This window comes from Pogoniulus pusillus, chromosome 23 (assembly GCF_015220805.1).
Source record: "Pogoniulus pusillus isolate bPogPus1 chromosome 23, bPogPus1.pri, whole genome shotgun sequence".
NCBI lineage: Eukaryota > Metazoa > Chordata > Aves > Piciformes > Lybiidae > Pogoniulus > Pogoniulus pusillus.
Window position 1 is genome coordinate 4,941,025 of NC_087286.1, and position 27,272 is coordinate 4,968,296.

Sequence of the window (27,272 nt, forward strand, 5' to 3'; positions counted from 1 at the left end):
AGAAGAAGGGGACACAGCCTCAAGTTGTGCCAGGGCAGGTCTAGGCTGGATGTTAGGAGGAAGTTGTTGGCAGAGAGAGTGATTGGCATTGGAATGGGCTGCCCAGGGAGGTGGTGGAGTTGCCATCCCTGGAGATCACAGTATCACAGTATCATCAGGGTTGGAAGAGACCTCAAAGCCTGGATGAGGCACTTAGTGCCATGGTCTGGTTGATTGGACTGGGTTGGGTGCTAGGTTGGACTGGATGAGCTTGGAGGTCTCTTCTAACCTGGTTGATTCTATGATTCTAAGAACAATTTCTTCCACTTCTGAAACTGTCCCTGAAAATGAAGTCAGGACTCAACTGCATTCATGTTCTTGGGTGGCAAAGAAATAGAGGGACAGGAGGAGTGTGTGCATTATGAAGGTTTGCCACAGCGACACTGGAGACAACACAAAGTGAGTTGTGTGGGTGGTGCTTGCAACAAAGTCTGCAGATGGGACCCAGAACTGGTGTAGATGAAAGAGCAGGAGAAATTCCCCACAGCAGTACTGCACAATAGTCCTTTTCTGTGGTGCTCACTCTCAGCCAGAGGAAGATCTGTGCTTACCTTAAACCACAAAACAGTTGGCTGAGGGGTTCCTTCAATGACTGCCTGGAACTTGGCACGCTCCCCAGCATTCACCTGCACATCCTCTATGGTTACTTGCATGTAGGGAGGACCTGGTGAGAGAAAAGGGCTTGCTGTGTGCACAGTGCCACAACTTTACTCACTGTGTGCTGATGTGGCTGGAGGGACTCAAAGGGAATTTTTAGGACTGGCCATTTAGGATAAATCATTGGCTTAAGGTCAGATCAAGAGATACCACAGGAATGTATTTGGGCTTCTTTCTATGAGCATTATTTCATGCTTCTTTGTTTTACTTTCTGTTTAATTAACAGTTGCTACTCAAGGAATGGAGGTACTTAAAAGAACATCAAGAGAGAAGACAAAGACAAGGGTGGGAAGATGTGGGAAACAGAGACCAGGTTCTCACTTACTTGTTGGGGTCTTCTCTTCAGTCTTATACACACGAGTTCTTTCTGTGGTCTCAATGTAAACTTCGCTGCGTACATCCCAGACCACATCTCCTTCTCTTCTGTACCAGTCTCCTGCCCCTGAAGCTGGTGATGGTCTTTAATAAAGCCCAAGAGAGAAAGTTGGAGGGACTATGGAGAAGGTCTTGTAATGACAGGACAAGGGGTAATGGGTTTAAACTAGCTGAGGGGAGATTCAAACTAGATGTTAGGAAAGGGTTGTTTGCAGTGAGGGTGGTGAGACACTGGCACAGGTTGCCCAGGGAGGTTGTGGAGCACAGAAGCACAGAATGTGATCAAAGATCACTGCTGCAGCCCTCTGAGCATCCTCGTGGCCCTTCTCTGAACACATTCCAGCATCTCCACATCCCTCTTGTCATAGAGGCTCCAGAACTGGATGCAGTAATAATAACAAACCTACAAGAATCACTTCAAGCCCCCAGCTGCTTCCTCCACCGCAAAGAACTTGCTTTCTGGCAACAAAATCTGGCACATTTGGAAATGGAAATGTTCTGAGGCCAGGCTGTGTGAGTCTTGGAGCAACCTGCTCTGGTAGGAGGTGTCCCTGCCCACAGCAGCAGGGGTAGAACTAAATGATTTTTAAGGTCTCTTCCAACACAAACCATTCTATTATTCCATGATTCCAGTCTATTGAGATGGGATTTACCTGGTAGGAGGAGCAGTGTGCTCCTGAGTGCTCTCATCTCCAGCTGCTGTTTCTTCACGGGAAGGACTGGGACTGGGCTTTGGCAAACTTGGTTCTTCATCTGGAATCTGCCTTTGTGCTTTGTCTGGCAGCAGAAATAGGGCAAGTTAGACACACCACCTATGACAGCACACCTGAAACCCAGAGCAAACCTTTGGAGCCATCTCTAGTCTGTTTTGCGTCAGAAAAAAGTCCATCTGACCTGAGCTGAGTGCAGTCACTGAAAGCTAAGAGAGGAATTTGGCCCTTATGAGAGAATCAGATGGAGCAAGGGGCTTGGATAACATCAGAGGGGCTGAATGATAGCACACTGCTGACTGGGCAAAACTAATTTGGCTGTAAGGAAACATAGAGACAAAACCAGGAGAGGTGGTCAGTAGGGACAGGAAGAAAGAGGATGACTGGAAGGACAGCATGAGTTCACAGTATCACACAGTATCACAGTATCACCAAGGTTGGAGGAGACCTCACAGATCATCAAGTCCAACCCTTTACCACAGAGCTCAAGGCTAGACCATGGCACCAAGTGCCACGTCCAACCTTGCCTTGAACCCTTACAGGAGATGTCTGAGTTCCAACTCCTGGCTGTGAGAAATCATAGAAAGAGACCTTTGAGATCATTGAGTCCAACCATTAGCTCATCACTGCCTACACCATGTCCCTCAGCATTAAACACCTCCAGGGATGCCCAGTGTTAGCCTCACCCACATTGTTGGGGTTTGAGCAGGGCTAACTGAACAGACTTAGGTCATTCTGATGAGGAGGCACAGCTGCAGAAAAGTGGCCACTTGGGAGGCTAGCAGAGAAGCTGAGACAGCTCTGAGCTGTGCGAGGGGCAGGCTGGTCAGCCCTGGGAACAAGCAAATGTGGCAAAGGGGGATTAAGGGGGGTAGTTGGTCAGGTCTGCTTCTCTGTGTGTGGACAGCTCATAGTCTGCTATGTAAGCCTATCAGAAGCACAGGCCCCTGTACCAAATCCACAATAGAAGCACCATGCTTAGCTTCAATGAGCAGGCTGACCACCTATGTACATCACAAACCCTATGAGGAGAGGCTGAGGGAGCTGGGGTTGTTTAGCCTAGAGAACAGGAGGCTAGAGGTGACCTCATTGCTGTCTACAACTACCTGAAGGGAGGTTGTAGCCAGGTAGGGTTGGCCTCTTCTGCCAGGGAACCAGCAATAGAACAAGGGGACACAGTCTCAAGTTGTGCTGGGGAAAGTCTAGGCTGGATGTTAAGAGGAAGTTGTTGGCAGAGAGAGTGATTGGCATTGGAATGGGCTGCCCAGGGAGGTGGTGGAGTCACTGTCCCTGGAGGTGTTGAAGCAAAGCCTGGCTGAGGCACTTAGTGCCATGGTCTGGTTGGCTGGCTAGGGCTGGGTGCTAGGTTGGACTGGATGAGCTTGGAAGTCTCTTCCAACCTGCTTGATTCTATGATGCTATGATTATATGATTGATTGGATAGGGCTGGGTGCTAGGTTGGGCTGGATGATCTTGGAAGTCTCTTCCAACATGGTTGATTCTATGATTCTAACTGTAAGTTACACCAGAAAAAGATGTGAGCCTGTGATGTGAGCAGAGGGACAGCTGTCAAGCCTCCATCTATGATCTGATAAAAATTATTATCTCAGATTAATAACCTGCTTAGTTTCCTCAGATGCAAAGACTGCAATCCCATCTCGTTCACTGCTCTGTTATCTCTGTAATTAAGGCTAAGGAAGCAATCTGCTGCCTGACATTTTATCACAAGATTTTGTTTGAGTCAGCCTGCTTCATCAGAGGGTAATATTCACAGACAGTTTTCTACCAGAAAGGGAAAAAGGGTTTTAAATCCTGGCATTGTTTTATTTGGGGTCTGATTCCATGGAATGTTTCTGTCCTAATACTTAGACAGGAATCTCTCTCTCTTTCTTTAACAGCCTCTGGAGTTGGAGTGCTGAAGGCTATTTGACTTTGTCCTTTGAAGTTAGTACTGGTAGAGGACAGTTAGTCTGACTTGACACAGAGACAGTTTAGACAAGTTGCTGTGGCAGAAGCAGAAGGAGGAGTGGAAGGGTTGCCTCTTCTTCTCAGTACAAAAAAGGCAGACACAGAAGACTTTTTCTGCTAGCAAGGCACAGTCACACACACCACAGCTTTTAAACACATGTGCACTGCTAAGAGTCTATCAAGACTCCAGCACCCGTGAAATGAAAGTGAACTTGATGCACTCAGCATCTTAGAAAGCCTCTGTGTTTGACACAGGAGTGTTAAACACATTCCCAGCTTATGGCAAACAATAAAAGAAAAGCAATCTCCCTTACCCATCCCAAGTTAAAGACAGAAAACAACCCAATTACTTTTAGAAATGTAAAGAAAGGAACCCACCCTACCTTCTCCCCAAAACAACCCAAGTCCAGGTCAAAAGTGGGGAAAAAACCTCCCCCATCCCTCTGTGTTTGGCAGGTGATGAACCCAGGCAGAGTTTTCAAACGCCTCCTGTTGTCAGAAAGATCTGCCCAAACTTGTGGTCAACCCAACCCCGACCCACAGCCCTGCATTAACTTGGGTCTGAGTGTCCTCTTAACCTTCAATTGCTCACAACACAACAAAACAGACAATTAAAGGGGCAAGCATCATTCCTGAGGTGTTCAATACTTTCATCCCTCTTGACTCCCACAGGACACCTTCCAGATTCACGCCAAACCTACCATGCCCTGCAGCAGCCTGGGTTTGGGTACTGGCTTCATGAACTAGCACAGAGGAGCTGGCTGAAGGAATGGACCCAGAAAGGCCAAGGCCATCGGCTCCTCCTTGCATGCCTGAGGGAAGAGTCACCAGCAGTGATGCCGAGTCCATGAGTTTCCTCAGAGCTGTCTTGATCTCTTTATCAGCGCGCTGAAGCGAGGCTTGGACAGATGTCCCCATCTCTGACTGTGAGGAAGTCATTCCTACAGATGAGAAGAACAGCTTTTCTCTCTTCAGGGCAACATGAAAAGAGCAGCAGCATCCAACCCATGGAAATACTTCAACTGTGTTGTTTTCCCCTCCTACAGTAGAGACCTGATGCAGAAATGGTCGTTCCAGCGAGAGGAACATAGCCAAGGCTTAAAGTAAGAAGGCTGACAGCATGTTTTGGGAAGACAGATCTCACCAGGCTGAGGACACTGAGCCACACTGCTCACACATTCAGTCTCCAGAAAGCAGAACAAAGGCTTCATCACCCAGCTCAGCTCTACACTGGCTCATCTGTCAAAAATATCTTTGTTAAGATCAGTCAAATGAACCCAGCAGGGACCCACTGCACCAACACAGACCTGACATGCAACAACACTCTTCTCACAGGGAAGGAGGAGTGAGCAGATACCAGCCTCAAGGGTGATGCTGAAGAAGAGCAGGGCAGAGTCATCCTGCTTCACGATTCTTTAAGACTGAGAGGGTACAGAAGAGCTCCTCCTTGCTCTAGAGTGTTCTGGTTGTAGCCAGGTGGGGGTTGGTGTCTTCTCCCAGAAAACCAGCAACAGAACAAGGAGACACAGTCTCAAACTGGGCCAGAGGAAGTATAGGCTGGATGTCAGGAGGAAGTTGTTGGCAGAGAGAGTGATTGGCATTGGAATGGGCTGCCCAGGGAGGTGGTGGAGTCACCATCCCTGGAGGTGTTGAAGCAAATCCTGGCTGAGGCACTTAGTGCCATGGTCTGGTTGACTGGCTAGGGCTGGGTGCTAGGTTGGACTGGATGAGCTTGGAGGTCTCTTCCAACCTGCTTGATTCTATGATTCTAGGCAGCACTGAGGATGGGGACAAAGTGACTGAGAGCAGCCAGGCAGAAAGGGACCTTGCGGTGCTGGTAGATAGTAGCTGAACATGAGGCAGCAGTGTTCCCAGGTGGGCAGGAAAGCCAATGGCATCCTGGCCTGGCTCAGGAACAGTGTGGGCAGCAGGACAAGGGAGGTTCTTCTGCCCCTGTGCTCAGCACTGCTCAGGCCACACCATGAGTGCTGTGTCCAGTTCTGGGCTCCTCAATCCAAGAGAGATGTTGAGGTGCTGGAAGGTGTCCAGAGAAGGGCAGCAAGGCTGGGGAGGGGCCTGGAGCACAGCCCTGTGAGGAGAGGCTGAGGGAGCTGGGAGTGTGCAGCCTGCAGAAGAGGAGGCTCAGGGCAGAGCTCATTGCTGTCTACAACTCCCTGAAGGGAGGCTGTAGCCAGGTGGGGTTGGGCTCTTCTGCCAGGCAAGCAGCAACAGAAGAAGGGGGGACAGCCTCAAGCTGTGTCCAGGGAGGTCTAGGCTGGATGGGAGCTGTTGGCAGAGAGAGTGATTGGCATTGGAATGGGCTGCCCAGGAAGGTGGTGGAGTCACCGTCCCTGGCGGTGTTCAAGAAGAGACTGCATGAGGCACTTAGTGCCATGGTCTGGTTGATTGGACAGGGCTGGGTGCTAGGTTGGACTGGATGATCTTGGAAGTCTCTTCCAACCTGCTTGATTCTATGATTCTAAGAACAATTTCTTCCACTTCTGAAACTGTCCCTGAAAATGATGCCAGGACTCAACTGCATTCATGTTCTCGGGTGGCAACCCAGCTTCTGCTGAAGTCATCAGTGGATGACCTGATGGACAATCAAGTGGCATGAGCAGAGAAGAACACAGAAACCCAACAGGCTCAATGACAGCTGATGCAAGACATTTATTGATATAAACTCAGCATCTAACAGCATACCTTGATTTTGATTTAGTTTTTTTTTGGGGGGTGTATTTTTGACCCTTCTGTGCCTCAAGCAAACTGAAGCTTCCCCTTTACCAATACCCATTTACCTGCAGGAATTTTAGTAGAACATTCTTTGTCTTAAAACCTTGAGTGCAGCTGCATCTTTTCATCTACAGGAAGTGAATCCCCACACCTCTCATTAGCTGTCCACATCATTTCAGCACTTACAAGCCTCATTTTTTAACCTCTAGGAAAAAGATTCTGAAAGTATCTGCAAGGAACCTTTCATAAACCTCTCATTTTTGGAAGGCAAAAATGCCTTTTTGATTGGGTTTTATTGTTTTGGGGTTTTTTTCTCCCCTCTTAAAGATCAAAAGGAGATGTAAACAGGTATTAATTGCTATGAGCTAATGATTTAAAGGATGCTTCTGTATTCTATTGCCACCTGAACTGCAACCTTTTAGGTTCCTTAAAATAAACAGAGCACCAACCGTGATGCATCTGTATCATCTTGACACATCTGTAGCATCTTCTGGATGGATATTATTGTTTTTGAGGACCACCACAGGGCAAGTTCTTCTCTCAGCAGTATCTCTGTACATCTGAATCAAAGCCACTTCAGTGGAATTAGTGATACTGAAGTACCTGAGATCAGAATCAGGCCCAATATAAAGGGAAAGAGGTTTTGGAAGCGTTTCCCTGTTGTATGTCTGTTACTTTCCAGTGCAATACATGAGCAAATAAAAGAAAGTTAAAAAACCACTAATATATATCCAGGGTATTGCTTACTTATAAAACTAACAGTATAAACCAAGGAGATGTTATAAAAAATGGGAGAGTGACACAAAAGAGGCTTTCCTTCACCACATGTCATCACTGGAAAAGCATCCTGCATTGTGAGGGTAGTGCACAAGATACCACACCAATGTTGCAAGCAAAAGGCTGTGAAGTTAATGTGCTCGTTTTAGTCAGCACATGATCCAGGTGCAGCCCCAGACTGGGGAGGGGGGGAAGTTTTATGGTTTCTACAAGCACCTTTTTGGTGAATTCAGTCCCTGTTAGCAGGAATATTGCCCAGAGGACTCCAGAACGAGCTTCACAAGGTCACCTAGCTGGGAAACACTGGGACAACATCACACATACGATTCCGAGGCAGAAACTCACTTGAGCAGACTCTCTCTTTGCGCTGGTTAACAATCCAGCTGCGTCTGAGCAGTTCTGGTTACCTTACACCATCTAAACTGAGACATCTTCTACCACACCACTTCTACACAACTCAGATGGGACAAGGTATTAGGGCTTTTCAACTCCTATCCCTGTCAGAGAGGGCCATGCTTGGTCCTACTGAGATCAATGACAAACTTCAACTGTGACCAGTAGCTGAACTCACAAGCTCATTTCTCTCCAGGGCTGAGCAACTTGTTGGAGGTCTGTGCAACATCCATTTTTCTGGGTGAAGCCAACAGGAATGGGCCATGCTCAGTGCATCTTAGCTTCCCCCTCAATCCGTGCTCCTGCTGCCAAGCTCCAGAGGAATTCAAGGGAAGGCAGCACCTCTACAAGGCAGCTCAACATACATGCTTACAGTAACATGATGCAATTGCAACGGGCAGTGCTTCCAAGCAGCCCAATATATTTTCTACAGATGTATTTCCCAACCAGGCATTTACAGTAAAGGCCTCTTTATCTGCTTATTTTAAAGCTCTCTTTGTGCTCCTGCTGCTTTGCTCAGTGGTGCAAGTCAGTGGTGGATGCCTCAGAGCACGCATCCATCCATCTGTGAACAGCAATGTTTCACCACTGCCATGTACAGGAGAATATTCTTCCAGTGCTACTCACTGACAGAGACCACAGCTGTGGTTCTTTGCATATGTTAGCATTTAATTACAGGTGCAGTTAATTTTGTGCAGCACTTTACTCTTTGGTTGCACGTTAAGTAAACCTATGTTTTAAGAGAGGGGGTTTCTAAATCCACGTGTAGCTTTCATCCATAATGAAACCTTTCAGACAGCCAGCAAGTGGACTTGCAAACAGCATTTAAAGGTAGTCTTTTTCTACTTAGAGCAGAAGCAAACAACAAAATCCTTGCTTCCTCAAGCCAGTGGGGTTTTCACCATTGACCTGAATCTCTCTCTCTCTCTCTCTCTGGAGATATTCAAGAACCATCTGGATGTGCTCCAGTGTGATCTACTCTAAGTGATCCTGCTCTGGCAGGGGAGGCTGGACCAGATGATCTTCTGAGGTCCCTTCCAGCCCCTGACATTTTAACGTTATGACTTTACTCAAATTAGGGTTTCAGGCAAAAGGGCTGAGCAGCCCTCTGCACCCCCCCAGCAAATGCAATCTTTTCTGTGTGTCTCATTCCACAGCAGAAGTTTAAAGTAATGCAGCCAGAAGACTGAAAAGTCTATGAAGAAATGCTGATAGTGCTAACTGGTGTCACAAGTGTACAGTCGAGTCAAAGTGAGGCTTCACAAGCTCCAAGCATGCACGGTGACAGGAGGTCCTGTTAGCTGGAAGCACTCCTCCTATCCCAGGCTGCTGAGGGCTGTTTATAAAGCTCAGACACTTCCACCTTCCTGCCATAACATAATGGACAGATGGACACTTGCAATGTGGGTTTTTCACGGGCAAACAAATCACTTATCCATTGATATTTCTGGCGTAGGCTTTTCCTAAACCTCCCATCCCTGCTCTGCTATGGAATGATAAATGTTCACCTCGACCAGAGCTTTTGAAATGGCAAACCCTTCTGACAGACATGTTCCCCTTTAAGACTGGAAAAGCTCCACACAGCATAGGTAAGCATGTTTTCCTCAAAGGTATTCCCTCACACAAGCCACCTCCCAATCTTTGCCACCGACTCCCCTCACCTACAACAGTTTGCGTTAGTTTTTGGGTTGGGTTTGGTTTGGTTTCTGCAGCGCTGCTTTCTTTTGTGTTGAAAGTTATGCTTGCATCTCCCTCAGCTTTGGGAGAGGTCTTCTGTGCTGATGTGCAAGGTAACAGGCTCGCCAACAGTCCCGTAGCTGAGGGTTCTTGTGGAGACTTCAGTTTTAAAGCTGGACTGTCCGTTGTCTGCTGAGAGCTGGACTTCAGTGCAGAAAGATGGTTTCACCGTGAAGGAGGGGGCAGGAGAAGCTGCTACTGCTGCTGCGTGCACTCCTGCCACGCAGGTGTCACTCAGGTGGAAAGAGATGCTTGAGGGGCCTGCAGACTGCATGCCGGTTACCCTGGATGCCGACAGGAACACGCCCCCAGGAATGTGCTCCTCCAGCTGGCTGAAGAACCTTTGCCTGGGCTGGGGCGCCACAGGTCTCCCCAGGTTCAGCAGCACTGGCTGCCCAACCGTGGGCTCGTTGATCTCTGTCTGGAGCACGGAGATCTCACAGGGTCTCTCTGCTGCGCGGCTCTGACCATCACACCTGTAGGTCTCACCTTCCTCGGGAACATAATCTTCAAGATCCTCCAAAGTCAAGACTTTGCCATTGTGGGTTAGGATTTTGTGCTCCCGGGTGCTAATGTCATCTGCCTGTACTTCCTCTGGCTCATCAACTATAACGATGCTATCCTCTTCTGGAAGGACATCTTGCACTACTTTGGGTACCCCTTCTTCGACAGGCCAAGATACAGCCTCTTCCTCTGCCTCTTCCTCAACCTCTGGACTCGCTAATGAGAACAGAAGTTCATGCTGGTCTGGAGCAGCTGTCTCAATACTGAAGACCAAAGGCTCAGCCCTGCAGGCAAGCAGTGGGTGGGAGACATCTGTCTGGTGGTGAGCACTTGTCTCCTGTGGGAAGCTCTTTCCTTCTGCTGCGTAATCCATGCATGAATTACTTTCTAGTTGTTCAGCTCCACACGGGGAGCTTCTATCTTCGCTGCTGACTTGGGGTCCTTCCTGCTCAGTCACATACACCAGAGGCTGGATATCAGCTTCAGACAGACTATCACTGGGCAAAGATTTTGACTGTTCCACCAGTTTATTGTTGGAGTTGTTTGTGTTTGGGTCATCTTCCGGGGAACGCCCAGGTCTTGAGCTGGGAAAAGTGAACGTCAGCATCCCTGAATCATCTTTTTCTTGCTTTGCTGGGGAAGTGCCTCTTTTCCTTGCAGGCTTTGGTGATTTTTTCACCTTGAATTCAATTATTTCTTCCACTTCAACCCATTTGGGCTTTTTCTCATCCACTTTGGTCTCCGTGATGACATCTCTAGCTGCTGCTCCTTGCCTGTCCTCGGGTTCTGTCACAAACAGCATGGGAACAGCAGACTTTGGTGTTGCCTCCTGCTCATATCTGTGCACAGGCTGCCTGATCTTTGACACATACACTGGCTCTGGAGCTGGCTCCGCTCTTGGGGAGCGGGAAGGCGAGCGCGAAGGAGAGCGTGCAGGAGAAACCCTTCCCCTTTGTCTTGGGTTCTTCACCACGGTGGTTATCGTTTCCTCTCTGATGACAGAAAGGGTTGGAGTTGGCAGGAAGGTGAGACCTTAGGGGGAGCCACACTCCACCAGCACATGCCGCGGTCGGGCTAGGGTTAGTTCTGTGAGCACTCCAGCTTTTGGTGAAGCGTGTCACTGTGGGAGGGATGCACACGCAAGGCACACACCCACATGCCCATCTCCATCTGCTTCCTGACCCAGGGAAAACCTCAGTGCCCCTTCCCCCAGGTGGGCCCTAGCTCCGTTGCCCTCCGTGAGCAGATGAACATACAACGAGCACGCCCAGCTGAGAAGCGCTCTTCTGGATGCTGCTGTATTTCATGTGCTTGTGTTGGCCACCTGCTGTGCTACTTTGGACCCATGGAGCTTTCACTCCAAGATTTTTTAAATTGAAGGAGTTCAGCCTTTGGCTTCATCCTACTCAATGTAAAAATGTTGTTTATTAAAAGTAGTGTCAGCAGGGTCCCTGCTTCAAAATCAATGTAGGGTATCTCGAATTGTTTGTGTTAAATTACTCCTCTGAGACCAGAAATCTGCACTTTTCACAAGCAGGTCGGGGAGATGAAAAGGGAATTCAGCGTTTGGAGACAGGAAAAGACAGCCTGAACATTTCCTGCATGAGTCACCAGGGCCAAAACAGATTCAGTTTTACTTTTCATGAAACCATTGTTGCAGACACAGCTGGATCCTAGACAGGGCCACTGACATAAAGGTACCAAATTGATCTGGACTTCATGGCTGTGATTTCCCAGCATATTTCTGCTGGCCTTAGATTTTTGGGTTTGAGCTAAGAGGTTGGAACTTCACAGCATCCCCTGTATATGCACATGCCAGGACAAACGTGGCCTTTGAAAGGGCTACAGATGGAGTTGGATCAAGTAGTTTTAAAATCTGGGGACAAGAACACTTAAACCCAGGCTTCAATGCCCTCCTTTTTTTCTTCCTGCAGATTTTTTAGTGCCATTTCTTACACGAAGGCAAAGACAGTGTTGGCTTTGCAAGACAAGAAGCTGATGCTCTCCCGAGGGAGGTAGCTGGTTCAGTGGAACTAACAGGCAGAGTCAATTTTCTTTCTGTGTTGAGATTCTATCCTGCCTATCAAAGCAACAAAAGAATTAACTGAAGGGTGAAGACAATGACCTGAGTTAGGGTCGTGAATCCAGACAATAGCTTTTTTCGTGGCTCTCTTTTTCCTTACCAGCCTCTACTCACAGCTGTGTAGGGCTGAAAGCCACCAGCTCTGCTCTGCTCTCCAGCCAGCTCTGCTCTGGGTCTTGCACTGAGGTGAAGTGGAAGGAGTCCTTGTGAAAGGAGACCCTGTTCCTCCCGTGGCATTTGTCTGGCCATCGTGAAAGACTAATCCTCCAAGATATCTTGGAGCCTTTCCCATCTGTTGGGCTAGGGTTTGGACACTGGCATTGCCTTCTCCTATGGAGCTCAGATTTCTTTCCACCATCAATCTCTCTCTTAGAGGATGAAGTCCAGGACTAGATCAGCTACAGTGAGATTTCTCTTTTTTCCAGAGCACTAGCTTATGTCCATAAGACCAGGACACCATCCCATGTTGGGCTTCTCTGCCCTCTAACACTGATATAGAGCTGTAAGGTCTGTGCAGAGCTTCATAATGGCCTCAGTGACTTTCTGAATTAGAGAGAACTGAACCATTTTAGATGAAGACAAGAATGAATCCATGTGTTCTTGTACTAGGCCTTGCTCTACATTGCAGGTTACAATGCATTTTTGGGTCTGAGATTTGCATCTATAGGCTTTGGTCATTCCCATCTCTAAAATTATCTGTTATTTCCTACTAGGAGTTTCAAAGCTGCTTCTGTTTCTAAGCATTAAGGAGAGCTGGAATGTGCTCTTAGAGAGTTGTTCCCCAAGATTTACCCCATCACTTCCAGCTGAGGTCCACTATAGTAAGTTCATGACCTCTAGCAAAAGGAAGGGAATTTCTGCTGTCCTGAGATAGATATACCAACCTCCTTAGGGGCTGCAGCCCTTAGGAATCACTTCTTTGGCTGCCAATGGAATCTACACATCAGAAATCAAGAACTGATGGCATTTTGTACCACTCTATTATTATTTAATCAACTGATACTAATTTGAAATCACGAAAGGAAAAGGAGGACCCTTGTCTGGCTGAGAAGAGATGCAAAATAAAAGCATCTCTCCAGGTGATTTACAGGCACAGAGATGTAGGTGGATGAGATTTTACTAAGCTATGGTTTGGCTCCAAGTGATTCCTTCTGATGTTTCTGAACATAACATACAAAAGTATTTCCTCATTTAGGGACCCCACAGGTACCTGACCCTTGGTCCTTGAGATGCTGCAAGCAGAAACATCTTTGCTTTCTGGTCTTTGCAGGGTAAAAGAGTCTAATGACTAGAGGTGTTAACTGAACAGATGTGCAAGAGAGAGGGGCAAAGGCTGCTAAGAGGGGACACATATCTTCCTATAAGCCCACTGGTACCAAATGGGCTAAGTGCATGACTCATAAGAAACGGTCAGCATAGGAAACAATTAACAGAGAAAAAGAAAGCAACTCTTAACTATAGCTGAGTTGTCACTTCACACGTTCTCCTCATCACCCAACAAAAGGAGCAGTCAACTTTAGCATCATGTCTAAGTCAAGGCCTGATTTTAGCAATATTACAACTCTTGAGGGATGCACTGTCCCCAGATATCCATTTTATAACCTATGACATGATTTGAATAGCTTGGGGGTGCTCTGAAGGCCACCACAGGAGGACAAGGTCCCCTTCCAGTACGTGAAACATTTTGTTAGGTGTTTGTTTATGACACTTAACAACAAGAAGGTCCATTAAGATTGTAATGGTTGTTGGGCTCCTGGTCTACACCTGAGTGAGAAACTACAGCTTTTTGCTGCAATTACTACGTTATGGGCTCCAGGACAAACCAAACTCCAAGTGTCCCAAGAGACCATTATGAGGGCAAAATGCCATATCAGACATGTAGAGGCAGAAGGGGATGCAAATGTGCATCTTCCTTCCTTCGGCTTGCTCACTAAAGGCTTGCCTGAGGCACTTAAAATAGGAAGCCAGGAGAATTCACTGCAAGTTGTGAGATATCTCTCAATTTGGTACATGTTTTCAGGTTGCCCATTCTCAAAGCTGGTTCCTTTTCTACCTCAAGAGTCAGACTTTGCCTTCTTGTGCAACTCCAGCGGCATCCAATGCAATTGGTTTTTTCACATCTAATATCATTAACAAAAAAACCCTGCCCCAGTGCTGCTATTTCTTTTTTAACCTATTTAGTCAGAGATTTCTCTTCTTGTTTGTTCCTTTTCAAGTGGTCACTTTGCAGGGAATACCATGAGCTGTGGTGGGATGGGAGTGAACACACTTGCACGGCCAGTAAAGGCAAGCTTGTTATTGGATCATGCATAGGCAGCAAGGCAAAACACAAATGTTACCCCCAACCAAAAAATAATCAATCAGCACTTACATGATGATGGTTTTCTTGGGCACTTTAGTCTCTTGTTCAGTGACTACAAAGAAAACAGTATGAACAGCATGGGGTTAAAGAAAGGCAAAAGCTGAAATGATTAAATTAACTTTGCTCAGTGAATAGTCAGAATACACTGGAGTGAAACAAGCAAATAAAGAAACAACTGTACAATCCCATCCATGCTTTCTGTGGTTATTTCCAGCATCATCTTTAGTGTCTCTGGCCAAGAATGAGAGTTCAGAGGGCTCCCTGAACAGTGGCTGGTTTAAGCTTTGAAGTGAAATATGTGGTGGAGAATGATGTTGCCAAAGGTGCTTAAATTCTACCGTGTGTGGCAGGTCCAAGCTATTTCCTATCGAAAGGAATGTGTGAGACATCTCTCACATCAAAAGGGTGATGAGAGGGACCTGAGGATGTGGAAGATGCTGGAGAGCTGACCTTCTTTACACTGGGATTTGACTTCCTACCAGAAGAGTGTCCCCAAAGACTGAATGCTTCCCGAGCTGTTGTGGACTAGGTGCAAAATCCAAGTTGATAACAATGAAAACTAAAATCATCATCCCCAAGATCAAAAAGCTGCCTCAGAAATCCTCTCTAGGAAACCCAGGAGGTTCCTGTGAGTTGCCTGTTTCTAATCCACCTCCTTCTTTGCTGCCATCTGCAATATTTCTTGACCTTTGTCCCAGAGCAAACTTGATGCATCTCAAGACCAAAGGAGTGATTTTGCAAGTATTCCTTAACAGGTGTGTTTTTAACAGTAAGAAAGATACCATCTGAAGAGCTAAGAGAGATCTTAGGCAGGTTCCCATGCTAGCTGCTGGAATAAAATTAAGGCACTCTTTGAACCAGACTGGTTTGAGCACACCCTGAACTGCTGAGCCTGTTTGAGATCTGGAAGAAAGAAGCAAGTCTCACTTTGATTTGATAAACAACAAAGTTTCTAACCCCCCCTGAATTTAGCTTCATGATAATTTGTCCAGCAATTGGTTTGCAATCTTCCAGGCAGCCTACAATAAACTCTGGTAATTTCCAGTTGTTACAATTAAAAGTGAACTGCAGCTTGAAAATCACAGAATCATAGAATGGTTTGGGTTGGAAGGGATCTTAAAGATCTTCTAGTTCCAACTTCCCTTCCACTAGACCAAGTTGCTCAAAGCTTTGTCCAGCCTGGCCTTGAACACTTCCAGGGAGGGAGCATCCACAAACCTCCCAGGACAACCTGTGCCAGTGTCTCACTACCCTCACTGCAAAGAATTTCTTTCTAATATGCAATCTCAGTCTACCCTCTTCCAGTTTAAATCCACTCCCTCTCCTCCTATCACAGCAAGCTCTTGTAAAACATCCTGATGGATATGTGTTCTTAGGCATAATTTGGACCTTCCACCACATCCCTCCTCAGCTTTCTTGGAGCCCTCTTCAGGTAGGTCTATAAAAGCTAAAGTCACAAAGAGTCCTCACCCAGGGGATTTGTAGTTCCTGTATTATTTCTTAACTAACTGCTGAGTGGTGCTGAGAGTGTCCCAAAATGCACTGACTGACAAGTAAAAATACTTTTACAATACTTTAACCTATTTTTTCCTTCCAAGGCTTTTACTCTGCCTTTAGGTGAAACATGAAACTCCATCCTAATGAGAAAGAATTCCCTGCTAATGTGGGTGTTAATGATCACCTAGAGCTCTTTGCAGGGCCTTGCCTCATTGAAGCATGTCAGACTGTAGGGTAATTTCCAACAGAGTCAAAGGAACCACTGCAGAAGGAGGTGGGCTTAAAGAAAAACCTGCTTGGAAATGAGAGGTTGTAGTTTAAGGAGTAAGTAAAAAGCAAAATCCTTTTCTCTCTGAACAGAATGAGAGCACAACCTTTTACCTGGCCTCAGCTAAATCATTCACAACCTTTTCTTGAAGTGGACTGGATGAGGCACTTAGTGTCATGGTCTGGTTGATTGGATAGGGCTGGGTGCTAGGTTGGACTGGCTGAGCTTGGGGGTCTCTTCCAACCTGCTTGATTCTATGATTCTCTAATTATACAATGACAGAAGATGAGCTGAGGGCTCAAACACTGCACCCAGCTTCAAAATCCTCCCTGAATTTTCAAACCCTTAAATTGAGATTGTGAGATTTCCCTATAACTCTTAAATCTCACCAAATTATGCTGTGAGATGACTCCACAAGCAGCAAGAGCATCACTTCTGATGCAGATGGGAATTCATTTCATGGTACACCTAGGTAGAGGTGGTTTATAGAGTTAAGTTGATGACTGTATTTAGGTGCTAATTTCATTGTACACCTAACCAAAGGTGGTTTCTAGAGCTAACAACTGTATCTGGATGAGAATTAAATATGGATTTAGAAAATAATGGCTCTTTAGAAAAATCTCATCAAATTATGTCATGAGGTGAATCCAGAAGCAACATAGAATAACAGAATAGAATCATAGAATCAGTCAGGGTTGGAAGGGACCACAAGGATCAGCCAGTTCCAACCCCCCTGCCATGCCCAGGGACACCCTACCCTAGATCATCTGGCCAGAGCCTCAGCCAGCCTGGCCTTAAACACCTCCAGGGACAGGGTCTCAATAGCCTCCCTGGGCAACCCATTCCAGGCTCTCACCACTCTCATGGTGAAGAACTTCCTCCTCAGGTCCAGTCTGAACCTATCCCTCTCCAGCTTTGCTCCATTCCCCCTAGTCCTGTCACTCTCTGAAGCAAGAGCATCACTTCTGATGCAGATGGGAATTCATTTCATGGTACACCTAGGTAGAGGTGGTTTATATGGTCAGGTTGATGACTGTATTTAGGTGCTAATTTCATTATACACCTAACCAAAGGTGGTTTCTAGAGCTAACAACTGTATCTGGATGATAATTAAATATGGATTTAGTGAAATCTCCCAGTAAGAGGAAGGTTCTTTATTGTTCTCTCTGTTAATGTCTGTTCTTGCAGTTCTCCCAGACATCCATGGCAATGTTTCTGTATGTAGCAGATGTCAAAGGCATTCAGCATCCAAAAGTTTGCCAGGTTTGGGATGAGAAAGCCATAAATGACAGAGTACAGGGGCCCTGATGGCTTTAGTGCCTGACAACTCAGTTTTATGTGTGCTGGCCAAGGTGTGAGGGAGGGTTTAAGCAATCCTATGTGAAGGATAGAACCACATGAAAGTAGGATGAGAGAATTTAGTTTTGGTTTGTTTGTTTTTTTTCTCCTTTCCTCTTTTTCTCTTTTCCCCCGAGAGGAAAATATTCTGCATCCATTTTGGCACCAGATTTATCATTTCAACTTGTTCAACAGCATTTTAGGACAAACAGCTTTGCCAAGCAGGAGCCCCTGATAAGCAGGTTATGAGCTGTAAGCATTAGGATCAGCCAGTGCTTCTCTAGGACAAGACTCCCTCTTTGGTTAATACATTAAATCATTGACTTAAAAGTGATGAAGCATTTAGGATAAGTCAGCTCCTGTTGCTCTGAATGGATAAAAGGTGGTTTGTAGCCTTTATTACAACCTTTAAGTCTGTTTTCTCCATTTACAGAAACACAAACCTATTTTTCCTGCGTGTGGCACAAGCCACAGGAGCACTGCTCAGCTTTCACCCCTCTTCTGCTCCACCTCAGAGGTTAGCCTGCAACAGGGGATGCACAAATTTGACATGAGCTGCTAAAGCTCAGCTTAATATGAGCAGTTCATGGACATAACACTGAATTTTGTGGATCAAATGGGAGCGTTTTGCACCCTCTCTAAGAAACAAGGCTCCTCTCCTGTAGTGTTGGAAGTAGTTGTAAAGGCAGGATGTGCTCTCTTGAATTTGCACTAACAGCCACATGGCCAGCTCCAAAATGAGGCTAAGTAACCATGATAACAGAATAACAAGACAAATATGCTAATCACCACCCTAATCAGGCAACTAACAATGTCAGAGCACAAAACTGCTTGGCTAAAAGGGTAGCACTAAGAGCCCCAAAGCTTCTCTGTGTTCTAAAGCAAGCTTCAACCTCAGAGCCTCATTTTTTGGGCTTTCCCCTGCAAGCAGGGTATTACCAGAGGCATCCAGACTTGCCCAAAGCTCTGCATGAGATCTAAAGCAATACTATGGAGAGATTTCTGTTGCCTAGCTGTAACTGTTCTGGGCTTTCTGACTTTGCTTATCTCCACTTGTGCAGCTGATTCCATCTTCTACTATCAACTATCATCTTATAGTCCTGGACCTGCTCATCCATGCAACACCTTTCAATACCACTGGGCTTTGTTTTCCTCCAAAAATGTAGAAGTTAGTGAGCCTGGGATGAACGAATTGCACTGGGAACATGTTAAACAGGGAGGCCAGAGCACATCAACCCAGATCTGCCTGGCGTAGGTTAAGCAGCAAGGTGCAAAGCAGACAGTCAAATTGAAGTCAAAGAGAAGAATCTTCTTTTAGTTACAGTGGTTCCAATCCCACAGAAAAGGAAAAAAAATCCCAATTTTTAAACTACCTCTCTATTGACTTCAGTGCAGCAACCAGGTGTAGCTGAAGGCAGATCTCAGCATTTCAGGCTTGCAGCCCAAGCTGTGGGTGCTCACAAAGGGACCCGTTTAGTCCAGTGGTTACCATCCTTTCTGGATTTGGGCCTTCCAAGAGATCAGTAAATCCCCATGGTGTGAATTTAAAGCTTAATGACAAGAGGTTTTGAGATCCATGGTGTTTGTTGGACCATCATTTACTGCAGGTCAGGGCTCATTAAACCACTGGACTAATGGTATCCCAAATTGTGACAGTGGATTTGATTCAGTATAATAAACAGTACAGACAGGCAGGAGGATAAAAACTAATACAGTGGCAACTAAAGCCCCTTGGGTGCTTCAGGAGACTCTGACAATGGTCATTGAACAGAACCAACGATCAAGCAGGTAAAACTTAGACCCACTGTGCAGGTGAGCTAGGAAACAGACAGAGTTATCTATGTTCTGTTGTAATAGTACCACACAGCAGTAATGTTGTCCTCTTGGTGAAGTTACAAATAATCCCATTTTCACAAAGGGAAAGGATTGTAAGGATGGAAAGAGAAATCCTTCATGAGATCCATCTGTCCTCCAGTTCTTTGCCAGGTGAACCTGATTTTTTCCATTGGTAGATCAAAGCTGGTTATTGATGCCCAGGAAAGCAACGAATTCCCTCCTCGGTCAAGTGCATTCTGCCAAATGCATCCCTGATGAGCTTCTGCTCAGAACAATCCTCTTGCTCCATGGGTGAGCCTGCTCTGTGCTCCACTGGCCTGAAGCAGCTCTCCCTCTGCTCCTCCTTGGGCATGTTCCAAGGGTCTAGTCCCTTCCCTATTACCAAATTCAAGCAATTGCACATCACAGACCAAAAGCTACTTCATAACATTTCTGAAGCTTCCAGGCAGGCTCCAATTGCATTTCTTCAGCCAAGCTCATCAATTGTTTCATTTATGACTCTGAGAATAACAGCACAGAAGTAATTTGGGGCCAAACACACACACACACACACACACACATTTGCAACCCCAAGGGCTGAGCAATGCTCCTAATGCTGTTGTACAATTCTTGTTTGTTTTCACAGCATTTTCTGCCTTGGTGCAAGGGAACTTCACCAAAATATGCCACCCTAAGAGGTTTGTTGGTGCTCCTCTACATCCTTCAAGCAGCCTAATTTTCTGTCTTTGGGGCATAGCAAAGGCAAAGTATTCAAACACTTTAAGGTTTACTGTGCTGAAAGAGTTATAGAATTAAAGACTCTCAGAATGGTTTGGGGGAGAAGGGACCTTTAAAGGTCATCCATTCCAATCCCCCTGCAGTCACCAGGGACACTTGCAGGTTGCTCAGAGCCCTGGAATAGTTCAAGCAATAGGCCTTCTACCACCATTATGGGCATCCTAAGCCAGAGTTACACCACTCTTAGCATAAAAACATGTCTTCCTCCTCTCTAGTCTTTCAGTTCAGAACTTTCACTCTCTGCCCTGTCATAACAGGCTCTGCTGAAGCCTGTCCCCAGCTTTCTAAGCAGCTCCTTTAAGTACTGAAAGGACCTAGGTGGCTCCTTGGCTGTACTGTGTCCTGAACCACTGCTGGGAACCGTTTGAGAGAGACAGCACTGGCTGGCCCATGCTCAGCCAGCCAAAAGACCCTTCTGAGGTGCACAAAGAACCAGTTCCCTATGCCAGGAGATATTCCTCAGGATGATGCAGCCACTGATCTAAACTGAGTTGTGATGAGTTTGTAACAAGCAGGTCTAACACACTGCCTGTGGAAATCCTTTTGGTAAGAAGGTAACTAAGCAGTGGCAGCCTAAAGATACCAAGAAAGAGATGTGTTGCTGGATGGGTGCAAAATTCAGTGACTTGTTTCACCAGCTCAGGTGAAAACTGCAGAAACCAGACTATCAGATTCTATGACTCTCTGCTGCCTAACACCTGAAGAGCCCTAGATGATGGATCCACTACTGATTAGTGCTCAAGATGAACTGCTGTCGGTTCTGCTTTCTCACTCGCTCCAGGTGGTCTTCAGTGGTACTTCAGAGATCATCTCAATGTGCCTGCAGCCTTACTGACTGGCTCCTGATTGCTTTCAGGAGTGCACAACTGTGAGAGTCTAAATTGTCTCTCCCTCGGTCATCAACAAAGATAAAGATTGCCTTTGTTACCCTTCCAGACTCAGCCCAGGTTCCTGGCTGAATGCTCAGGGATGCACATCAACAGAGACACAGCATCTTTGTTACCCTCCTAGGCTCAGCCCAGGTTCCTGGATGAATGCTCAGGGATGCACATCAACAGAGACACAGCATCTTTGTTACCCTCCTAGGCTCAGCCCAGGTTCCTGGCTGAATGCTCAGGGATGCACATCAACAGAGGTACAGAACCTTTGTGGACTTCCTGGGCTCAGCCCAGGTTCCTGGCTGAATGCTCAGGGATGCACATCAACAGAGATACAGAACCTTTGTGGTCTTCCCGGGCTCAGCCCAGGTTCCTGGCTGAATGCTCAGGGATGCACATCAACAGAGACACAGAACCTTTGTGGCCTTCCTGGACCTTAGCCTGGCTGGAATGCCCAGGATGTTCACATCTTATGTCAGCTACCCAGAAGAGAAAAGTCTTCTGTGTATTTAGGGTATGGTCAGGGAAGCTGTGCAGGGAGAGGACAGAGACCCTCCCAGGTGCCACAGCTGGGCCCCTGTGAATGCAGAATACACAGGAAGATTCCCTGGGGAGCTGCACCTGATCTAAAAAACTGCATACAAAGACATGAGCAATGCCTGCCAAGGTGTGCATCTCCACCAGAGCACCTCCACCCATGGACCTCCACTGCAGCACCTCCACCAGAAGCACTCCTGACAAACTCCACAGAAGAACATCCATGAGTGGGCCACGGACAGGTCTCTCTTTCCCCACTCATCTTCAGCTGATGGTAATATAGTCCCTGCTCTTTTCCTCTCCTGCTTCTGCTCTTTTCCTCCATTGTTCCCTCTCTCTCTCTCTTCCCCCTTCTCTATCTCCCTCTGTTTTGTTCAACTTTATCCTTTAATAAATGGTTCTGTGGTGATCTATGGTCTCGCTTGTGCTTTAATTTCACAACACAGGAATCTGTAAGAACAGATCTTGCTCCTCTGAACAGAGATATTGTTCATCTCTGTTCTCTGGACCTTGACAGCAACTCACATTCTACCAGGCTGACACAGGTTTACAAGTATGCAGAGAGGAATGAAAAACATCTTTCTTGCCCTAGTGGTGGTGTGACATACCCTTCATTTGCTCCTGCTCTGTCATATAATGCCTTTATGAACATTATATGATGAAGCTGATTTGCCAGGTTTGGAAATCAACAGATGGTGATGGGTATAGAGCTGAGCTGTGCAGTATCCCCATGCACATCTGGATGGACAGACAGATACATGTACACTGACAATCAACATGGCAAATATCCTCAAAGATCCTCAGCCAGGTGGCTTTAGAGAGTAGTTCACTGACATACTTACAGAGCTGGTCAGGGATCATACCTTCTATTGTAATGGCTTGGTCTCCTCCTCTCCTTTCTTGGGTCAGGGCTGCAGCAGTGTGGTGGTAAAGTTCTGCTCCGCTTTTTGCAGACCCTAATCTGTTCATCAGCTAAAGAGAATGATGCAGCACCAAATGAAACACAAGGTGGGGGTGTGTAATGAAACCTTCCTCCTATACATTAGAAGTTCACCATAACAGAAATCACACAGAAGGTGTGACCCCACCCAACCCCCCCATACTCAAGCTGCAGCTTGAATGAACACACTGCTGCTCAGTGGAGCAACATGGAGTCATAGGATGGCTTTGGGTTGGAAAGGGCTTTTACATGGCATCTAGTCTTCTAAAGGTCATGGACTCCAACCCCCCTGCAGTGAGCAGAGACACCTCCAGCTAGCATGGTGTTCTGACAAATAATTACAGACTCAGAGAATCACAGGGTAGGAAAAGCCCCTCAGGATCACCAAGACCAACACAGAACCCTACTCTACAAGATTCACCTTAAACCATAGCCCTAAGCACCACATCCAAACCACCCTTAAACACAGCCAGGGTGGGTGACTCCACCACCTTCCTGGGCAGCTCATTCCAGTGCCTGACCACTCTCTCTGCAAAAAGCTTTTTCCTAATGTCCAGTCTAAGCCTCCCCATTCTCAGCTTGAGGCCATTCCCCCTCGTTCTGCCTCCAACTACTTGTGAGCAGAGCCTGGCAGCAGCCTCTCCATGATGTCAGGGTCAGGTAGCTGTAGAGAGCAATGAGGTCTCCCCTCAGCCTCCTCTGTTTCAAACTAACCATCCCCAGCTCCCTCAGTTGCTCCTCATAAGATTTATTCTCCAGGGGGAATGGAGCAAAGCTGGAGGTGGGGAGAGTCAGCCTGGAGGTGAGGAGGAAGTTGTTGAGCATAAGAGTGGTGAGAGGCTGGACTGGGTTGCCCAGGGAGGTGGTTGAGGCCCATGGCTGGAGATGTTTAAGGCCAGGCTGAAGGGGGCTCTGGCCAGCCTGCTCTAGGGTAGGGTGTCCCTGCCCATGGCAGGGGGGTTGGAACTAGATGATCCTTGTGGTCCCTTCCAACTCTGACTGATTCTATGATTCTAAATTCATCAAACTTCCCTAACAATTCTGTGCAGTGGCTGTGAGCTGAGACAGGCACTGATCCCTGGCACTTTTCTAACCCAAGGTTGATTTGTTTGGATTGCCAAACCCTGAGAGCATATTACTATTTTACTGCAATCAGTGCAGAGACCACAACTGATTACTAGAAAACATTTGACCATACCTTCCTCTTGATTTATTAGATACTTCCACAAACACTTGCTAAGAATAAATAAATAATAAACAGTGATTTGTGCCTCTATTTAGATATTTCTCTTTTGGCTTTGGAAGGTTTCTTTGTAGCAATGTCAATCTGTCCTGATGTAAAGGTGGTCCAGGAACAAAACACCATATTAGCCTTGAACTTTTAAGAGGTTCCTTTAGAGGACCTGGATTTAAGCTGCAGAATGAGCTTACAAAATTATGATTTGAACAGCCAAGCTCTCAGGTCAGAATGTTCTAAGCTCTTGGAGGTTGACAATCCACAGCTGAGGAGAATTTGACTTTGTAGAAACCTTTTGTGTATGACAGGCAGCAGTGATCACTCAGCCACTAGGCCCATGCAATTAATATCTCCCAGGAAAATGAGTTCTCCTGCCTATGTCCCATCAGGTGGCAGATCTTTACACCCCTCCAAACTTACCTCACATTCATAGTGTCCCATATCTTCATTGGAAGGGTTCTTGACCACCAGGACTATTATGCCACTCCGTGGTTCACTGAAAGTCTGGTATTTGCTTGTGTCCTTCAAGAGTACACCATCCTTGTACCACCTGCATGTAGAAAACACTGAGTATTAGACAGGACAAAAGGTGTGCTGTGAAGAGTCACAGAATCAACCAGGTTGGAAGAGACCTCCAAGATCATCCAGTCCAACCTAGCACCCAGCCCTGGCCAGTCAACCAGACCATGGCACTAAGTGCCTCAGGCAGGTTTTTCTCCAGGGACAGCAACTCCACCACCTCCCTGGGCTGCCCATTCCAATGCCAATCACTCTCTCAGTGAAGAACTTCCTCCTCACATCCATGGAGTCACCATCCATGGAAGTGTTCAAGAAATGTGCAGACACAGCAGCTTGGGAGATGGTTTAGTGGCTGTGGTGGTGTTAGGTCAATGGTTGGACTCAATGACCTTAGAGGGATTTTCCAGCCAAAATAATTCAATGATTTTGTTTCTGCACTTGAAAACTTCCCATTTCTATTTCAGCTCCCCACAAATTAAAAAGGTTGAGTTACAGGGTGTGTAAAGAACCATAGAATCAAGCAGGTTGGAAGAGACCTCCAAGATTATCCAGTCTAACATAGCACTCAGCCCTATCCACTCACCTAGACCATTGGCACTAAGTGCCCCAGCCAGGCTTGACTTCAACACCTCCAGCCACAGTGACTCCACCACCTCCCTGGGCAGCCCATTCCAATGCCAATCACTCTCTCTGCCAACAACTTCCTCCTAACATCCAGCCTAGACCTGCCCTGGCACAACTTGAGACTGTGTCCCCTTCTTCTGTTGCTGCTTGCCTGGCAGAAGAGCCCAACCCCACCTGGCTACATCCTCCCTTCAGGTAGTTGTAGACAGCAATGAGGTCACCCCTGAGCCTCCTCTTATCCAGGCTAAACACCCCCAGCTCCCTCAGCCTCTCCAAGAGGTCCTTAGCTCACTGATCCAGCTACCAGACCAGTAAGCAACGAACTCAAGAGCGCATCATCAGACAAATGCAATCTAGGTCTACAGGAGAGTAGATAAAAAATGGAAACTAAACTGACCAGAGTTATGAGATTCTTCTCATGAAATCTCATCAGTCAAAGCAGGAAAAAGGGCTTCAAATCATGAGAATACAGGCTGAGCTTTTTTTCCCTGAATAACCCAGAGTGGTTGCTGACTAAATCAATTCAAGCAGGGTGAAGGACTGAGAAAGTGTTGGCATGGCAGTAGAACTGGTACAATCCTATAGCAGGGATTACCTGCAGGCATTTCATTTCAGATGTTAACTAGAATTTGTTGCTGAGAATCTCAGGAGCACAGCATTCAGTTTTGGGCTCCCCAGTTGAAGAGGGACAGGGATCTGCTGGAGAATGCTCAAGGGAGGGCTAGGAGGATGATTAGGGGACTGGAGCACTGCCTGGTGAGGAGAGGCTGAGGACCTGGGGCTGCTTAGTCTGGAGAAGAGAAGACTGAGAGGGGATTTAATCAATGTTTATACACATCTGAGGGCTGGGGGTCAGGGGAGGGGGGACAGGCTCTGCTCACTGCTCCCTGGGATGGGACAAGGAGCAATGGGTGTAAGCTGCAGCACAGGAGGTTCCAGCTCAACACAAGGGGGAACTTCTTTCCTGTAAAGGTCCCAGAGCACTGGCACAGGCTGCCCAGAGAGGTTGTGGAGTCTCCATCCCTGGAGCCTTTCAAGGCCTGTCTGGATGTGTTCCTCTGTGCCCTGAGCTAGATTGTGTGGTCCTGCTCTGGCACAGGGGTTGGACTCGCTGATCTCTTTGGGTTCCTTCCAACCCCTGACATCTGTGATCCTGTGATCAAGAAGTGTCAGTGTTGCAATGGGGTTAAGGTGGAAAGCCCTGAGAAGAAAAGGCCATAACCTTGAAAGCCAGGGCATTAGACTCTTCTGACCATTTAAAATGGGAAGACAGGATTAGCTCCAGTGTGGCTGGCAGAACTGACCTGATCTGAGGCCTCGGTGCTCCTTCAATAGTACAGGTGAACTGAGCATCTTCTCCCTCCACAAAATAAGCATTTCTAACCTTGTTCACAAACCGTGGGGGCACTGCAAAGCAAAAATAAACACAGCTAGTAGCTGGAAACATGAGCAAGCACGAGGGACGTGCCCCTCACCAGACAATCCTCCTGATGTCTACAAACAAGACACTAAAGGCCTGACTTTTGGACCTAAGAACAGCTGACCACAGCTGTACATCATCACATAATCTCTTTCAAAGGGTTATGCAGAACTTCTGGGATGTCCTAACAGTTGGGTTTAAGGCATTACACAGCAGAGCTCTATAAGGCAATGCATCTGGGGGGGACTTTACCTTGAACAAGGATCTTCCCTAAGGTGCTGGCATTTCCAGCAGGACTGGAAGCAAAGCACATGTACTGCCCTGAGTCAATGCCTGTTAGGTTGTCCAAGATCAGCGTGCAGGAACCATCTGGATCTTCTATTATAATGTGATGGGGATCTACCTCCACAGGTTTTCCATCTAAAAGACAAAGAGGAGAAAAGGACTTCAGAAAGAGTTTAAGTATCATTAATGTTTCCACCTTGGGAATTTCACACAGCTTTTTGGCTTGGGAGGATTGAGTTGTATTTGGTTTATTGAAGTTCATGTTACTAGTTGAGGAATGAGCTCTTTATTATTATTATTATTATTTTATGTTATATTATATTTCTCTCAGTTTTCTGTCCCTGTACTCAGCACTGCTCAGGCCACACCTTGAGTGCTGTGTCCAGTTCTGGGCTCCTCCATTCAAGAGAGATGTTGAGGGGCTGGAACATGTCCAGAGAAGGGTGACAAAGCTGGTGAGGGGCCTGGAAAACAAACCCTGTGAGAAGAGGCTAAGGGAGCTGGGGGTGTGCAGCCTGCAGAAGAGGAGGCTCAGGGCAGACCTCATTGTTGTCTATAACTACCTGAAGGGAGGTTATAGCCAGGTGGGGTTGGGCTCTTCTGCCAGGCAAGCAGCAACAGAAGAAGGGGACACAGTCTCAAGTTGTGCTGGGTGAGCTGTAGGCTGGATGTTAGGAGGAAGTTGTTGTCAGAGAGAGTGATTGGCATTGGAATGGGCTGCCCAGGGAGGTGGTGGAGTCACCATCCCTGGAGGTGTTCAAGAACAGACTGGATGAGG

At 46.8% G+C, this 27,272-nt stretch overlaps 1 protein-coding gene across 1 annotated transcript in view; it reads right to left on the reverse strand.

Moving 5' to 3' along the window:
- Nucleotides 1-27,272, reverse strand: part of OBSCN (obscurin, cytoskeletal calmodulin and titin-interacting RhoGEF) — a 249,742-nt gene that overhangs the window by 34,485 nt on the left and 187,985 nt on the right. The window contains exons 91-98 of the mRNA XM_064162395.1: nt 26,462-26,629; nt 26,094-26,196; nt 24,067-24,196; nt 22,333-22,441; nt 4,451-4,690; nt 1,725-1,848; nt 1,022-1,155; nt 591-703 (exon numbers count right to left, since the gene is read on the reverse strand). Of these exons, the coding sequence (XP_064018465.1) occupies nt 591-703; nt 1,022-1,155; nt 1,725-1,848; nt 4,451-4,690; nt 22,333-22,441; nt 24,067-24,196; nt 26,094-26,196; nt 26,462-26,629 (1,121 nt within the window). The remainder of the gene's footprint in view (nt 1-590; nt 704-1,021; nt 1,156-1,724; nt 1,849-4,450; nt 4,691-22,332; nt 22,442-24,066; nt 24,197-26,093; nt 26,197-26,461; nt 26,630-27,272) is intronic.